This window comes from Mastigoproctus giganteus, unplaced genomic scaffold (assembly GCF_048544385.1).
Source record: "Mastigoproctus giganteus isolate SK-2022 unplaced genomic scaffold, ASM4854438v1 scaffold_15, whole genome shotgun sequence".
In the NCBI taxonomy this organism is placed as follows: Eukaryota; Metazoa; Arthropoda; class Arachnida; order Uropygi; family Thelyphonidae; genus Mastigoproctus; species Mastigoproctus giganteus.
This window is the reverse complement of record NW_028328292.1, coordinates 7,568,972-7,587,743: the sequence shown is the minus strand read 5'-3', so window position 1 is coordinate 7,587,743 and position 18,772 is coordinate 7,568,972. Positions and strand designations below refer to the sequence as shown.

The following is an 18,772-nucleotide window of genomic DNA, read 5'->3' as shown; positions in this document are numbered from 1 at the left end:
AGTCAGATATCACTCCTTTAGAGGTGTTCAGTGATCTATGGGGTGTCACAATAACTGGTATTCCAGCAAAGAGATTAATATTCAAGAGCCGCTCAGAGCGTTTACTATTAGAGGTCTCGATCAGAATATCTCCTGACCTAAGTCTTTTTACAGACTTAGGAGCTCCAGCTCTGCTTTCTAATTCCTTTTGTACTCTAAATGGCAAGATTTTGCCAATTGCATTTTCACCAGTTGAGTGCATGATCAGGAAAGCTGGAGAAGGATAGATGTCAGAGTCAGTTTTCTGCCGTTTTGAAGTTCCTGCAATAGAACTATCTTTCTTTTTTGATGTCTGGGGTGCATCTGGCAGCCCAGATAAGTCCGAGTTTGATTTACTCATGACGTGCTCTTTTTGGCCCCGGGAGATTATCTTTTTCTCCCAGGTTACCAGCCCCGCCACGTGGAGGCAAGAACGGTGCCACCTAGTGACCCAAGTGAAGAGAAGGTTAGTATTAATGAAAAATAAAAAAGGAGGTTAAAGAAAGGTACTTTCCTTTCTGGGTTATATAATTTGAAAGATCTATTTAATTATAATGCTCAAGAGTTAACGGACTTGCGAAACTCAGGAGAAATGTATTTACAGTAAAGCGTATCAGATAATCACTATGAAAAGGCGCTGTGGTCACTAATATCGCTTGGCACTCGGGGCCTGGTTATCAGCAGTGATTCTTCATGCATTAAGAATCTGCAGATAAAAGTAACACTAGGTGGCAGTGATCACAGGATGTGGGATTTACTTAAAGATGTAACTATAATCAAGTGCAAGGGGAAGGGGTTTTGCTTTCATAAAGACTTCATGGTCTCAGACAGTTTTTAAATTCTAACAGAGCAATCAACTAATGTTGTTACCAACAATAAATTGTAAATGGGAAGCATCCAGGGAAATAATCATAGATGCTACCAGTCTTTTCATATCAACTAACAAATACAGTTCAAGGCTTAGACCAAAATGGATATGAGATGAATTATTGAGACACGTGGTAGAGAGGCCACGTGTCTCAATAATTCATGGTATGCATATAAATTATCAGGTCATACAGAGCCTATGGTAGGTATAAACTAGTCTGAAATCAAAACATAAGGTTAAGCAAGCCAAGGCAGATTACGAAAAGGTTTTTGGCAAAGAATGCCAATAAATGCAAAAAAGACTTCTTTACTTACATTAATAGTAGAAGAAAGGGGCTGAATCACATTGGTCCACTTGATGTTGGAGGTTTAACTGTGGATGATCCTGCTCAAGCTGCTGACAGGCCAAACAGGTATTTTGTATCTACATTCACACATGAGGAATTCTTTTGGGAGAAGAATGCCGGATGTTTATCAAATTCCAACAGGGAGCTAAACAATTTGAGATAACTGAAAGGAAAGTGGAAGAGAAATGGTTGACATTAAGCATAAGAAAGGCACCTGGGGTGGATGGGATCTATCCAATTATATTATGGGAAGCAGCAAAGGAGGTAAGTTTACCCTTAGCCATAATTATGAGTGCATCTTTGGATTCAGGGGAATCCCTGTGGACTGGAGATATGCAAATGTATGCTTAATTCATAAAGGGGATCAAAGAGTAACTTGAATAATTACAGACCTATTAGCTGAACTTCTGTTTCAGAGAAAATAACAGTCACTGTTTAAAGAAGCAATGCAGGACCTTATAGGCAGAAGTGCAGTTATACTTCAGTCACAGCATGGGTTTGTTAAGGGGAGATCTTGTCTGACCAATTTCACTGGGTACTATGATACAGTGACAAAGGAACCAGATGAAAAAAATAATTTTGATATCATATACTTTTATTTCAGGAAAGCTTTTGATACTGTTGCAACATAAAGGACTGCTGTACAAATTGGAGGAACATGGCATTAAGGGAAATTACTGCTATGGATAAAGGGATGGTTGAATGGGAGAACACAGGGGGCAGTTATCAATGAGCACTGCTCTTTATGGATTAATGTTATTAGTGAAGTCCCTCAGGGTTCGGCACTGAGTCATTGCTGTTTTCTGTATTTATTAATGGTATTGATGATCAGGGTTCGGCGCTGAGTCATTGCTGTTTTCTGATTAATTAATGGTATTGATGAGGGTATATCTGGCTTAATATCCAATTTTGTAAATGATACAAAAGTTGGCAGGGTGGTTAACAAGAATAATGAAGGTATGCTGCTGCTGCAACAAGATCTATAAAAATTAGGCAGATTGGCTGAGAAATGGCAATTGGTTTAACATTGACAAATGCAAGGTACTGCATAGAGTTGCAGTAATTCCAGAGTAATGTATCAACAGTGTGGTACAAAACTCAGGGTAGTGGAAAATGAAAAGGACCTGGGGGTAATTGTGCAGTCTAATATGAAGTTCTCTGAGCTGTGCAGACAGGCTGCCAGGAGAGCTCGTGGGGTTTTGTCAAGGATATACAAGAATTTTGATAGCAGGGATACGGAGGTTTTTATCCCATTATACAAGGCAATAGTCAGGCCACATCTTGAGTACTGCATACAGGTCTGGAGGCCTCATTTTAGAAAGGATGTTGAGCTGCTGGAACAGGTACAGAGAAGGGCAATGAGATTGCTGAAGGAACAAAGGGGGTGCTCTTATCAAGAATAACATCAGTTCTGCAAATTGCAGCATCTGGAGAATTGGCACTTGAGAGGTAAACTGGTTGAGTTGTTTAGCGCTCTGAATAGCTTGAGCAAACTCAGGCATGATGGCATGTGCTGATGGCATTCTTCCTTTTGCTCAGAATATACAGATCTTCCTTCTTCTTCCAGTCACATAGCTCTCTGAGGAGCTGTTGTGGCCACCAACAAATTCCTCCAACTGCATCAATCATGTGATCTACAAGCGGCATCGCAAAGTGTCATGCCCAGAAATTGACTGATCCCATCCTTCCACCTAGTTGCAAGTCTTCCTCTGCTCCTCTTCCCCTCGATTGATACAGATAATGGGGCATAAATTCAAATTGAAGATGGATGGTTGCAGAATAGATGTGCAGAAGGTGGTCGATTGTTGGACCAAGCTTCCATCTGTTATTGTGGAAATGGATAGTGTGAATACATTGTTCAAAGAATTAAACAAACTATTGGAGGAGATGGTTAGGTGAAATGGGATTTTATTCTTTTTTTTTTGGTGATGTTGTATAAGCTTGCTCTCTTGCATCATTTGCCACTATTAATACTAATACTAAATGCATTCAATCAGGTGGTGATTACTTTCAATAAATATAAAATTATTTTATATTTATTGAAAGTAATTTATTGGATGGGCTGCTGTGGCATTAGAACTAACCTTTCTAATAATCACAAGCCATATATTCCCTTTCAAACAATTTGTATAAACATGTTCAGAAAATAAAACAATGTTTCTTTTTGTAACAAATTACAAAAAGAAAAACATATTATTAATTTAAAATAACATGTAATTCCATATCTCTCTGCAAATCTCTCAGATACAACTATATTACAACACTCAAAGTTAAAAATATAATAACAGAAAAATTCTCAACATTTTTTTTCTGACCAAGTTATTCCTTATTGTGGTATTTATACTGTAACAATTATTTCCCTTTGATTTAATTTAAAACAAAGAAAAAACACTAAATATTTTGATCAATATTGTACATTTTTACAATTAAAAAGCATATAATTAATAAACAAAAAAATTGTAATGTGGAAGTGAAAGGCACCTGAGGGGATGGATCCTTCAAGATAGATGTTAATATAGTTTGACACTGTGGAATGCTGGGTGCAATGGGACTATCTGGAAGGAATGAAGACCAGTAGCCAAACATTATCCTCTTCTCTGTACCCTGAAAAAAAAAAAAAGTTATGAAAACTATGGAAAAGTACGTTTATTTATATCTCTATCAAAATAAAAACATATCACTTGTATTTAAAAAAAAAATAATGTTTATACTTGCATTTAAAAAAAAAATAATGTTTATACTTGCATTTAAAAAAAAAATAATGTTTATACTTGCATTTAAAAAAACATATACTCTTTAGGGATAAAAAAGCATATTGTTATAAATCTGTAAAAATTATTTATTTCAGAAATGAATCATTATATTCATATTAGTAGTGGCAAATGATACAATAATACAAGTTTATAAAGCATCAGCCACAAAAAAACAAAACAAAAAACACATCTCACATCACCTGTCCATTCCCTCTAACAATTTGTTTTATCCTTTAAATTTATTCAAACTACTCACTTCCACCACACCAGACTGTTTTTTTTTATGACAACTCCAAAACATAAGAGGTAACAGAACCTGTAGTACTATAGTACCATGTATGGGTTGAAGTTTGAGAAGATGAAAGAGGATATTTGTTGACATTAGACTTGAACTTCTGTAGATTGTAATTTTCAGAAAATATGTATGAAGGAAGGTTGTTCCAAAAAACGGAACTCTAATGAATAAATGAGGAAGAAGAAAAGTTGGTTCTGTGAATTTGAAGCTGGACAGTAAAAGGATGTTGACTAGTTGTAGCACGTGCTCGGACTGCTTTGGATGAGAGAGTGAGAATCATAGAAGCCTATTCAGAAGAACAGTGCCCATGGGAGTATCTATAGAAAAGGTATGCAGTAGAAACAGAACATTTATGAGAAAGACAGCGAAATGATTATATTACAGATAGGTCATTAATTAACCTAACTGTCCTCTTTTGAATGGAATCTAGAAGCTTGAGAGAGGATTTGGGGGCACCGTCCCAGATGTGGGAACAGTATTCCATGGTAGGGTGGATTTGCAATTTATGCAGAATGAACAGCTGTTTGGAAGAAAAGTAATGCCAAGAGCGAAAGAGAAAACCCACTTTTTTAGATGCAGAGGAAGCAATATTTGTAATGTGCTTATGCCAAGAGAGAGCAGAAGTCAGGGTAATCCCCTGAGATATAGAGATATAATTATGATCTTGTCTAGAAATTGCAGTGTCATCGAAGATATGCATAAGAGCAGAAGAATCCTTTTTGTGATATATAAGACAGGATTGAGTTTTAGATGGATTGAAATCAACAAAATTATCTTTGCCCACTGGAGAATTACCTGGAGATCAGCATTTAAGGAACTGGTAGTTGATATTCGAAAAGTTGAAGCCGTTTGTGCAGGGCAAGTTTTCTCAAATTGGAAGTTGGAATGAAATGTGCTATCATCAGTAAAACTATGGATAGTATTTCTGTCCAATAGAAGAAGGTCATTAATATACAAGAGGAAAAGAGTAGGAGAAAGAACTGAACCTTGGGGAACACCAGCATCAGTGGAGAAGTTAGAAGACAGAGAGCCATAACCTGCAGTGAAGGGTCAGAGAGAATACTGGGTACCCAAATATAAAAAACAGTTGGCAAACCATAAGATGGAAGCTTATTTAGAAGACCTTTATGCCAAACACGATCAAAAGTCTTTGAAATGCTGTTTGAGCTTCTTCAAACTTTTCCATTGAATTTGTCCGTATATGGGTAACGTAAGCCAGAATATTACCAGTGGATCAACACTGATGGAATCCATAATGGTGATCATTTGATCAGATGGAAGTTTTCTAGATAGTTTAAGAGTTGGTGGTTAATTGATTTCTCCATTACTTCAGAAAGAGTAGAAGTAATTGCAATGGGACGATAATTGGATGGGAGGGATGTGTCATCCTTTTAAGGAACTGGCTGGATGTGAGCAAAGGTCCAAGCAGAAGGAAAAGCACCTGTGGAATAAGAAGGTGAAAAAAAGGCGACACAGAACAGGAGTAAGTTCAGGAGCACAGGTTTTGAGAAGAAGTGTAGAAATACTATATCAGGACCGTGAGCTTTCTTAGCATCAAGACTGATCAAAATCTGTCTGATATCCTTTTGACAGAAGTCCACAGGAGGCAATGAATGGAATGTATTGGGAATGGTGGGAGATGGTTTACCAAAATCATTAATACATCAGTTGGAAACAAAACAGGATGCTAGCAGGTTAGCTTTATCTTTGGCTGAAGTGGCAATAGAACCATCTGGTTTTGACAGAGGTGGGAACAGAGATGAGCAAAAGTTGCAGATGATAGCTTTGGCAAGAGACCAGAATGAAAGAGACCAGACAGAAGTTTGTTCCAACAATCATCTACATGCTGGCTGAAAGCAAGCTTTTTATCTATCCACAATATACAGGTGCCTCCATAGCCAGGTGGGAAGGAGCAGCAGTGCGTAGCAAGCACATGCTTCTTGATTAGACCGGGGTTCGAGCCCGTCATCACCAAATACGGAGGATGCGGAAAGGTCAGGGAATGACCACCGCATATCCCGGAGCAATATGGCCTTAGTTGCTAATGCTCCTAAAACCCAAATAGCAAACAACAACAACATCCACAATATATAAACACAAATGAAAGGGCACAATTTAAATTTGTGCCTCTTCATTTGTGTTTATATATTGTGCTTTTGTTATGCATTTTGTGCTTCTGTTAATGATCTAGTAGTATATAAATATACAATTTATATAGTATATAGTAGCATATACTACTATATATTATAAACTATATACTACTAGTAGTATATAGTTTATTTTTTGTGCTTCTGTTAATGATCTAGTGGTATAATATTTTTCTCTTGTTATCTTCTAAGAAATGATAAGTTACTCCGCTCACTCCTCTATAATTAAATCTTTCTTATCTATGAAATAGTCAAAATCATATTATAAAACAATTTAATAATTTTGAATTTTAGAATGAATTTGACATGACTTTATTCGGCTCTAGAAAGAAAACATCCCTTAGCATAATTGTGATTAAACTACTGTTGTACATTTTTTCTTCTGATTTGAATAGTTTATTAGTAGCTATAAAAAACAGCTGTTTCAAATTTGCACATATAAACATACACAAAGGCTGCTATTAATCTCAGCTTCCAACAACCTTTTCTTTGTAGCAAAAGATTGCAAATTCTCAAAGGCAGCAGATCGAGCAGCCACTCTGAATTTGCCATTAAACTCACAGAGGATAAAACCATAGGGTTGGAGTTCCCAAAGTGTGGTGCTCAGATTGTCAACAAGCTTCACTGAGGTGTCACATGAAACAAACAGAGTTATTAAAATAAAAAAAAAAAGAAACAAAATTAATAAAAAATATTAACTTTTTTTCATTACATTGTATTGAAATTTCAATTCTATATAATTTTTTAAAAATACTATACATCCATAGCACAGCACATTACAATTGATTACTGCTGTGGTTTGTCATGGACCAGTGAGGATAGCTAACGTTGCTATTTGGGAATCCACATATTGACTCAAGTGGGACATGAATATCAGGAAACTGATATTCAGGTCCTATTTATATATCAAGTGTGTCAAATTTTCAGCTGTTCTGTGACAATGATATCCTGTTTGCACTTTAACACAGTTGCAGTGGGGGGGGATGGGGTGTTAATAACCATAGGTATCCCATGTGCAAGGTAGAATACTATGCCAAACGTACTGGAGGTTACCTCCTAGGTGCAAACCAAGGTAAGTAGCAATCAAGGTGTGGCATCCAAACAACACAGATGAATGACTGACCCTTCCTCTGTGACACTAGGCAATACAACAAGGTGGTAGATGAAGATCCTCAAAACCTGGGGTAATACCTCCACTTCATTTAATGAAAGCTTGAATATCAAAAACTATGTTTGGTATCCGGAGCAAAACTCTAGCATCTCCTCATCTTTTCTGCTGTCAGTATGAGTCATGTCTTTTGAGATTATAGTGGACATCATGGTGAGATACAATATTATTAATATTATTATTATTATTATTATAGCCATATGGTGCAAGGATGCCTGAGGCTTATGCTGCATCAGCCAAAAAAAAAAAAAAAAAATTTCTGAATTACCCTGAGAGAGAAAGAGTCAGAAGTAGAAGGGAATCACCAAGAAAGAGAAGAATGATGATATCCAGCTCAGGACCCTGGGTGTGCCAAGCCCATACTCATCAGATATTCCTTACATTTCAAGGGCACAGCTTTAAAATTGTTTCTATAGACCAGGAGTGGCCAACTTAATTTGTGATGCAATCTACTCTTTTTTCCTTCAAAATGTGCCGCGATCTACTATCTCAAAAATTTCATTGCACAAGGTGCACAAATCGAGTGATGACTGTATATTTAAAATTCGTAGTGATCGACCAAAATTAAATCCGCGATCGACTCGTTGGCCACCTTGCTATAGACCATCCACCAGAGGTCCATTGGCCTAAACATGCTAGTAATATTTTGGAAGGCATTCCAAATCAGCTAGTGTGCACATTTGCTACCTCTACTCTGCTAGGTGCGACTGGAAGGAGTCTGAGTGCTATGTATGCCAGGGTCACTGCCATAATCATGTTATGTTTAAAGTGGTAGGTATACCTTACTTTTACTTCATTTACATCGGTACATAATGAATACTGATGGAGATGAGGTAAAAAGTAAACTAATCAGCAAAAAAAAAGAATTAAACATTATAAAACTTCCTAATAAATATCACAAAATAGTTTTATAAATATAACAAAAAATAAAACATCTTAAAGAATATGTAATTGTACTAAAACTTAAAATACAGTATATTCTACCTAAAATGAAATTTACTTTTTTTTTCACAGGGTGGGGTGAGGTGAGGTGAACTTCTTACACCACTTCACGCACACATAATGTAAACTAAGTTACATAAAGTAAAATAGGTCAGCAGAATGGAGAAGCCCTTTGAGAAGCGAATATAATGAAAACTAATACACAGATATAGAAACACTGAAGAGAAGGAGGGGGGGGACAAAATTGAAAGGGAGTGTTGTGGAAGAAATATGTACCTAAAAAATTTGGATAGATTAAATAGAAAACCAATATGGCATAATTTACAAGCCAATTATATATAAATTTATACTGACACCCCCTGAAAATACCAAAGCCAAATAATGTGAAATATCACAAATTTAATAAATAAATTTTCCTTAATAATAAAAGAAAAAACTTAAAATTAAAAACAGTATGACCACGGAGTCCTATTTCATTAGGACAACAACAGTTGTGGAATTATTACATTTCAAACATCACACAAATCAGCGCATCGAACAACAACCGGCAGTATACTATCAGCCCACCAATGCAACAGATTTGCACCAGAGTGACCCTTATGCAGTGAAAATTTAAATCAAGGCAACTTAAGCAACCTCACAACAAAAAGCCAGATTGCTAATGGAAAATGAAGTATATTGAGTATACACAAATAAGGACTAGAATATAAAATTAATTAGACTGAAGATAGCAGTATGAGAAATTCCTAGCAAACTAAGTTCCCTACAACCATGTTAAATAAATTAAAATTACATTTAATTAATACATTATGAAGAGCAACAAAAAAAAGCAAAATTTCAATGGATGCTGGTCTAAATTTGTTAATAACTGGCTCATAAATTATTCTGTTTTGGCTTTCTATTTAAAGTATCCAAAATTTTTAGGTATGTATTCCTTTGCAACATTCTTCCTCTCAATTAGTTTCCCCTTCCTTTCCTTTCTGTTCTTCAATTTTTCCAAATTTAAGTACTAGATTTTGTTGTATTTGATTCTTTCAGGGATTATCCATTCTGCTGACCATTCTGCTGACCATTATCCATTCAGGGATTATCCATGCATGCTGACCTATTTTAATTTACATATGTAAGTCAATTTATATTATGTTTTAGGCAGCATATTGGTTACGCTATGGAGCCACTGATGCTTATCTTTTTTCCTTTATTTTTCTTTATTTCTTTTTGTTACTCCTCATAATCTATCAATTATCCAGAATTTTAATTTATATATATAATATATACATGGTGTCTCAAAAATATTGGGCATTATGCCGATTGAATAAGCCTTCCCGAGTGAAATAAGCCTCATCTGTGAACAAAACATTGGTTGGAAAATTCAAGTCTTGAACACTTTCTTGGAGAAACCACTGTGCAAAAGCCACACGTGCAGGATGATCTTGGGGGAGCAGTAACTGAACCCTTTGGAGATGAAAGGAGTGAAAGGAATCGTTGTGCCAGACACGCTGTACACTGCAACGAGACACTCCCAAGGCAGAGGCAACGGCACGTGTGCTGGTAGTAGGATTATTCTGGACGGCATTCAGCACACTTTCTTTCATGGTGGGAGTCCGCGTCGAACGTGGTCTGCCCGCACTACTCCTGTTACCTCTAAATGACCCATAATCGCACAAATTTTGATGCACAAGCGCAAACAAATGGTGGTCCGGTACATGTCTGTCTGGGAAGCATTCTCCATAAATTCGTTGAGCGGCTCGTCCATTGCCCTCTGCTAATCCATACACTAGGTGCATGTCTGCCAGCTCACAGTTCGTATATCGATGCATGCTCTTCGTGCGGCGACTACTGCTTGAATGAGTAAACCAGAAATTTTCACTCTCGCGAACTGATGAACAGCGCGGTGTACCGACTTACGGTGACGTTTCCGGTTATGGGTTCCTATGCGATTCACATTCCTTTAGATGTTACCTACCTCCCCTAAACATTTGTCCCAATATTTTTGAGACACCCTGTATATACACACACACTGCCCTACCATTAATAACCAGAAACCTGCATATATCTATAAATAATCTTTATTTACAGGAAAACTAATAATGTGTGCTGAAACCTTTAGCTTTTATGACAACCAACACTCTCCACCAGTTTTTGTAAATGTCCTCCAATATTTTCTTGGAGGACATTTGGCATTAAAAGCTGCTTTCTGGGCAGTCTCTCCTCACATGCACCCAAAAATCCATTTCATCACATAGGTTCTCTACAGGACTGAGATCAGGGATTGGGATGACCAGTCCAACTTTTTGATCCTGATGTTTTCAAACCAGTCCATCACAATGCAAACAGTATGAAATGGAGCATTGTCCTGTTGATACAGATCTTTTATGACATCTGCCACAACATAGGTAATGCAGTATTAGTATTAGTAATGGCCGCATGGTGCAAGAAAGCCTATGGCTTATGTTGCACCAGCCAAAAAAAAAACAATGATAAAAAATTAAAAAATAAATAAATAATAATTAATAAAAGAAAAGGAAATTAAACCTATCATCTTCTGTGTTTCCCTCACCCGAAGGTACTATTCAGATGACCTTTGAATGTACCCAAACTGTCAGCCTCTACCACCCATGTAGGCAACTTATTCCAGTAATTTATAACTCGCTGGCTAAAATAAAACTTCCTACAGTCCAATATAAACATTTCCCCTTGTAACTTGAATTTATGTCCCCTAGTTTTAGCATCATTTATAATCTTGAAAATTTCGTCCTCATTCATTTTACTGATGACTCTCAGAGCCTTAAACACCTCAATCAAATCTCCTCTAAGGTGTCTAGTTTCAATACTCTGCAACCCACATATTCGAAGTCTTTCTTCATAAGGACGCCCTTTTGCCGATCTCATCAAGTGAGTTACCTGTCTTTGCACCCTCCCAAGAAGCTTTTCTTTAGGTGCGGTCTCCATACTTGAACACAGTATTTCAAGTGTGGTCTAACAAAAGCCTTATATAATGGGATTATCATGTCCCTAGCTCTACTTGCAAACGTTCGATAGCTCATCGATAGGACGTTATTGTTGTTATTGTTGTTATTTGGTTTTTAGGAGCATTAGCAACTAAGGCCATATTGCTCCCGGATATGCGGTGGTCATTCCCTGACCTTTCCGCATCCTCCGTATTTGGTGGTGACGGGCTCGAACCCCGGTCTAATCAAGAAGCGTGTGCTACGCACTGCTGCTCCTTCCCACCTGGCTACGGAGGCGCCTGTCGATAGGACACCATGGGCCTTCCTTGCAACCTGTTTATAATGCTCAGAGAATTTCATGTCTGACCGTATCGTAACACCCAAGTCCCTTTCCTCCAGTACTGGGTTTAGTTGAACTCCACCAAGTGAATAAGTTATTTTGGGATTACTGTTTCCCAGGTGTAATACCTTACACTTTGTTGGATTAAAGCATAGCTGCCATTTTTCTGACCATTCCTGAAGTCTATCTAGGTCTCTCTGAAGAAGCTCAGCTTGACAGTGATCATTAACTACTCTACCAATTTTAACATCATCTGCAAATTTAGACATCACGCCCTCTATCCCTTCATCAATGTCATTTATGAAAATTAAAAACAACAGTGGTCCTAATACTGATCCTTGGGGAACTCCACTTCTCACATCAACCCAATCTGAGGAATAGCCGTTTATCACAACCCTCTGCCTCCTACCCCGAAACCATCCTGCTATCCATCTAAGGATTTTCCCAGTGATTCCAACCTGTTCCAGCTTATAAAGCAACCACTCATGTGGGACTGAGTCAAAAGCTTTGCTGAAATCTAAATAAACAATGTTGAAATTATTCCCTAAATCCAGCTCATGAGTGACCCTTTCAAAATAGCGAACCAGATTTGTTAAACATGATTTTCCCTTTACAAAACCATGCTGAGGATCCTTGAGAATTTTAATTCTATCCAAATATTCCTGAATTCCACCCTTGATCATTGCCTCCATGATTTTCCCTACCAGTGAAGTCAGACTGACAGGGTCGATAATTTCCCATTTCACTCTTAGAGCCATCCTTATGTATGGGAGATACATTGCACTTTTCCAATCCAATTGAATCTCCCCAGAGTCTAGTTATGCTCTCATAATTAGCCTCAATGGTTCAATGCACTCACTTGCCACCTCCCTTAAGATTATAGGGTATATTCCATCAACTCCAGGAGCCTTACTGGCCTGTAGGCTCAAAAGTTTTTTCATTAAATAATCTTGCGAAATTTCAATATCATTAATTACATGTTTTTCAACTTCGCTCCTACAATTTTCCATTGCCACAAAAGGTTTTTCATTTGTAAATATCGATGCAAAATAACTGTTGAGTTCATCTGCAATGGCAGCTGGTATATTTAATATTATCCCCTTTCCCTTACGTAAAGGTCCAATCTGGTTTGTCTTGCTCTTCTTGGCATTTATATATGTGAAGAATTCCTTATCCCCCTCTTTGCTCTGTTTGCTAGTGATTTCTCATAAGCTGCTTATTCTCTAGGACATCTAAATAGACCTCAGCATTCATGGTTTTGTCCAAAACAACCAATGTCCCAGGCCAAATATGAAAAACAGCCCCAAACCATCACACTGTAGGGCATCTGTTGCATCCAGGCACTACCATTAGACTGGTAGATCATGTACTGTGATCTACCAGTCATCACTCCAAAGCACAGCTTTTCACTGGTCTATGGTTCATGAATGGTGAGCCTTACAAAAAACTAGATGGTGTCTGGCATTAGTCAAGGTGATTAGTGGCTTGTGGACAGATGTGTGACCATGGTAACTTATATCATGCAGCATCCTGTGCACTGTACTAGTTCTAACATATATCCCAATCATCTCACTGAAGGCTTGTGGGTGCTTCAACAATGTCAACTTGTGCTCCAAGTGAATAATTCTTTGTAGGACTCTTCTCACATTCTGTCAACTCTGGAAGAAGTTTTTTCAGGTCATTTCATGATGGTTTCAGCACCAGTTCACTTCCATTTGCACATGGCAATACCAATCATCAACCTAGGGATCTTCAGTGCTGTTGAAACGTCACGTACAATCCAACTGTTTATTTCAGAACATTTTCAGTAATTCAGAATAGTTTATGCTGCACCCTATTATCGTTACATGCTGGAAGCCTGTTAACTCCATTGATCATAGCACCTTACATTCACAATCATACTACTGCCTCCTTGGTGGTTTAAGAACATATTTCTAGTTGCATTTTGGTAGAATGTGACTATTAACGGATGGGTGTCCAGATATTAATGGCAGGCAGTGTATATATAAAAGTAATTCTTTTCCGAACATTTTCAATATTTTTTAGCACAGTTGAATGTACTTGATCTAGAGAGTACTAATTTCCTGATCCATTGCAGGCACTTAGTGATTGAGCTGGAAAATGGATTGTGATTGAGCAGCTAGTTTCTTTAATGATTATTAAAATATGTATTCCAAGCATATTAAACACTTTTTGCTCCTCCTTTTATGCACACTGATTAAGAATTACTGTTTTTGAGAACCCCTGATTTAAGGTTAGTATAGATTATACATTAATTGTGGTATGAGCTTTCTCTTTTTTATGTTATAGAAGAAAAGTAAGGAACGTATTTAAACTAGATTGGTTTTTTGCAGATCATGACTTTAGCAAAACAAACAAAAATTAAAGTTATGTAACATTTTCCCTGCATAAAGAATTTTGCATTAAATTCCTAGAGAGAGTGTCATAATTTAATTTCAATTTATTAAGACCCTTTCAATTAAAGTTTAGTGGATTACTTTTCTGGACGTTTTTAATCCTGCTATATCACTGCCTTAAAGACTAAGTTTCCTTGACAGTAATTCAGAATAGCTCATTTATTTGGGAATGACCACTCTGCTCTCATAAATCCCTATATGTGTGGTATATTTATTTAGCAACCAAATTCCCTGAGATATGTTAATATATGCATTGTGTTTTTCACAGCTGTTAGATATTAATAGCAATATTTTTTGAAAAACCAATATTACAATATTCCACCACAGCCATAGACTACAGGTTTTACAGAAATAAGTCGGGGGAGAAAAAGAAAAAAAAAAAAAAAACAGTATCCCTTGCATGAAAAGTTATTAACTATAATTTATACTGCATTCAAATTAATCTGAATCAAACAAGCATCAGTACTAGGTATCAAACAGTTTTATGACTAAAACTGATGCTTTTTTTTTTTTTTTTTTTTTTTTAATTATGTTGGGCAGAGTTATTTTAAAGGCCTCATAGACTGTTTTTAAGATTTTAATTTCAGCACTTCATTCAAGATTTTATCTCAGTTTTAATTAAGATTTTATCTTAATAAAAGATAACACCTTTGTCTGAAACATCATTAATGTTATTTCATTTTAACCATCAGCCATGATAGTTAATTCTTCTGCTAAAGTGTGACTCCCAATTCTGGGAGTCACAATTTAGCAGAAGATTAGCATCACTGTCTAAAATATGAATACAGTGTATCTATATTTCTGCCATTTCTTTAAATTATCTTTATTTGTTCTCAAAATAATCAATATTTTTAGTAAATTGTTTAAGGCTGTTGGTAAAATACTGAAGTGTAGTCCATGAGTGTCCCAGCATGGAACTAATCCTATTGCTGATTCCTCAGTAGAAGACACAGACAGTAGCATAGGGATTCCCTCTTGGCCTGAATTCTCAAGGAGACTGGGGAGGTTCTGAGAGGTTAATTTTATTTATTTATATATTAATTAAAATAAGTAATGATAACCCTACAAAGTAATGTACTAATGTTTTATCCCCTCCAGAGCTATTTACAATAATTATGAAACTTAAATGCAACAATGAGGCTGTTTCATTGGCTTCAGCATAAATTTATACGCTTTAATTAATTTTAATTTATACATTAAATCCACAAAGTAATTATTCTTAATAAATTAATTGATAAGAAATATTATTTCACCACTGTATTATTAATTGTATCAGTCTCCTGAAAGTTACATTTCACATACTTATGAAGTGATGTCTTTATAGACGTAGAAAGACAGACTTCTGTAGCTGCTGCAAGCCAATAAATTTTCATTGAAATGTTATTGTATTTTTGATTAGTTGTGTATTAATTTGTGTTTTACAAATAGATTAAATAGACTTAGTGGCATTCATTAGCTTATTTTTTAAATTTAGCAAGTGATTTTGTAAGTTACAACTCGCTACTACTACAGCTATCATAGTGGTGTGTTTTTGGCGGGAACATTGTAGCATAAGCAGTAGCTCAGAAGAATAGTAGGGTTTAAATTGTAATAAATAAGTATTCTGTAGGGTTTAGTCACCTTTTGTGCATACATCTGTTGTATTTTTTGATTAGTTAATGTATTAATTTTGTTTTACAAGTAGATTAAATAGGCTTAGTAGTTTAGTTAGCGACTTTGTAAGTTACAACTCACTACCCTTACCACTATCGTATTGGTGTTTTGGCTGGAATATTGTAGCATAATCAGTAGTGTAGAAGAATGGTTAGGGCTTTAATTGTAATAAATAAGTATTTTGAAGATTTTAATCACTGTTTGGGCATATATCTTCTGTATTTGCTAACGATATAATTAATTTAGCATTGTGATCATTCCTGTGTAGCGTAACTTGATAACGTATATCTTGAATTTGATAGCTAACGTATAACGTAAAACTATATAGCAGCATACGTATTACTGCATTAGCTTAGTATAGTATTATATAGTCAAGTATAGTATAGTAAATTAATCAATTAAATTTATTAACCTTATTAATTTTCATTGTTAATTAATTAAATCGTATTTAAATGGAAATCATGTCCCAGACTAGAGCAGCAAAGCAATGTGCACAAAGTAGCGGGAGTGCTGTGGCTTGGGGGAGAACCGAAGGGGGCAATTATCCCTAACACATCAGAGCCTAAAGAAATGTGCAACTTGTGAAATGTTTGCAGACCTTTCTGGGATGGGACATGATGTTGCCAAGGGTGTATGCTCAATGTAAGCAGTGGGAAGAAGTTAGACACCAACTCAGCGTTGTTATGAGCCTTTATGAGAGATTAAAGGACAGGGTAGATGCCCTCGAAGGACTTAAATTGGGGGGCCCATCAAGCTCTCAGCTTCCGGCATCAATGCCAGAGCTTGAACTTGAACTTGATCATTAGACAACACAGTGGCAATCTTCAGGGCAGAATGCACTGGTCCCACAGAAGATAGTTATTGTCAGTTACTCTATTGTCAGGGAGATGGGAAATATATTGTACAAAAAGGATAGGTGGAATAGGACCAGGGTATGTCTGCGGACTTATTTAACAAGTACAGGTGAATGTATGAAAAAAAGTTGTTTGGGTTTGGGTTAAATTTGAAAGTGTCTGCAATTCTACCCAGACATGATAGGAGGGAGTATATGATGAGAACCTTGTCAATCAATTCGGTCCTAGAGAGACTGTGCAAGGATCATGGGGTAGAATTCAATTCGGCCCTAGAGGGACTGTGCAAGGATCATGGGGTAGAATTTTTCTCAGCATGGTTTGTGCTTGTTAACAGGAGAGATCGTTTCTACAGGGATGGGATACACTTAAATAGAAAGGGTGTAAGAATATTTGCTGATGCTATCGAGGCACTGTTAGGTGGGTCGGAAAACTGCCAGCTTGGGGAAGATTCACAGACTAATAAATTAACGGTAGCCGCAGGCAGAGGTGAAACTGATTCTTGCACTGCTTGTATTGGAATGAGCAGCAGCCTGGAAAGTACAGTACTGGGGATTTCAAGGGCTGTTGGGAGTCATCATGGAACAAGTAAATATATAGGTTGTGTTAGGGTAACTAAGAGTAAGAATAGGTGTATGTATACTAGCATGTACACCAATTCTAGGAGTATAGTAAATAAATTTGATAAATTTGAACTGCTCGTCAAGACATCAAAAGCGGATATTATTGGGATATCAGAGACGTGGTGTCACACAGATATAAGCAGTGCAGAATTAGAATTTGGGAAGTACAATGTGTACAGAAAGGATAAACAGGACAGGAAGGGAGGAGGGGTTATGCTGCTAATAAAGAAACACATAAAATCTAAGGAAGTGCATACAATTGACATTGGTGGACAATACAATGCAATGTTGAGTCAGTTTTATGTGATATAAGCACTGGGAAAGGCACTGTGCTATAGGCCTAATGAATCTGATGGGTAGAATGAGCAATTTGCAGAGAAATAAAGTGGGCCAGTAAATCAGAATGGCTTATAATGGGGAATTTTAACTTTCCAGATATTGACTGGAACTTGTGGATTGGTCACTTGCATACTAGCAAGACTTTTGTGGATTTATTGGATGACTGTTTTCGACAGCAACATGTTCGAGAGGCAAATTGAGAGAGTAATATTCTTGATCTGATTATATATTACCAGCAGTGATTCTTCATGCATTAAGAATCAGCAGATAAAGGAACCACTATGTGGCAGTGATCACAGTGTACTAATATGGGATTTAAATAAAGATGTAATTACCATCAGGGGTAAGGGGAAGGGTTTTTGCTTTTGTAAAGGTGACTACAGTGGTCTTAGAGAGCTTTCAAATTCTATACAGTGGGATCAACTGGTGATGCTACCAACGGTGAATTCTAAATGGGCAACCTTCGGGGACTTATTCTTAGAGGGTACTAGGCTTTCATACCAAATAAGAAATACTGTTCCAAGATTTAGGCATAAATGAATGTCAAATAAATTAATGAGGCTTGTGGCAGAGAACAGAAAAGGATGGAATGCATATAAATTATCAGGCAACACAGAAGCTTATGTTAGATATAAGCTAGTCCACAATTAAGTAACAAAGAAGGTTAGACAGGCAAAGGCAGATTACGAGAAACCTTTGGCAAAGGATGCAAATAAAAATGGTAGAATTCTTTACTTATGTAAACTCTAGAAGGAAAGGTATGAATCAAATTGGTCTACTTAATGTAGATGGTTTGGCTATTAATGATAATGCTCAGGTAGCTGATAAACCGGATGAGTATTTTGCATCTACATTCACACATGAGGAGTTATTCAAGAAAAGAAATGACAGAAGTTTATCAAATTCTAACAGGGAGCTAAGTGATTTTGAAATAACTGAGAGCAAAGTGGAGGAGAAATTGTTGAAGTTAAACATAAGGAAGGCACCTGGGGTAGATGGGATCTATCCAGTTATATTAAAGGAGGCAGCAAAGTAAGTAAGCAAACCCTTAGCCATAATTT

The 18,772-nt window shown here is 36.6% G+C and overlaps 1 protein-coding gene across 1 annotated transcript in view; it reads right to left on the bottom strand.

Moving 5' to 3' along the window:
- LOC150074936 (HEAT repeat-containing protein 6) overlaps positions 1–18,772 on the bottom strand; it is a 314,697-nt gene that overhangs the window by 162,210 nt on the left and 133,715 nt on the right. Inside the window, exon 10 of the mRNA XM_090389386.1 lies at positions 3,714–3,836. Coding sequence (XP_090245512.1) covers positions 3,714–3,836 — 123 coding nt within the window. The remainder of the gene's footprint in view (positions 1–3,713; positions 3,837–18,772) is intronic.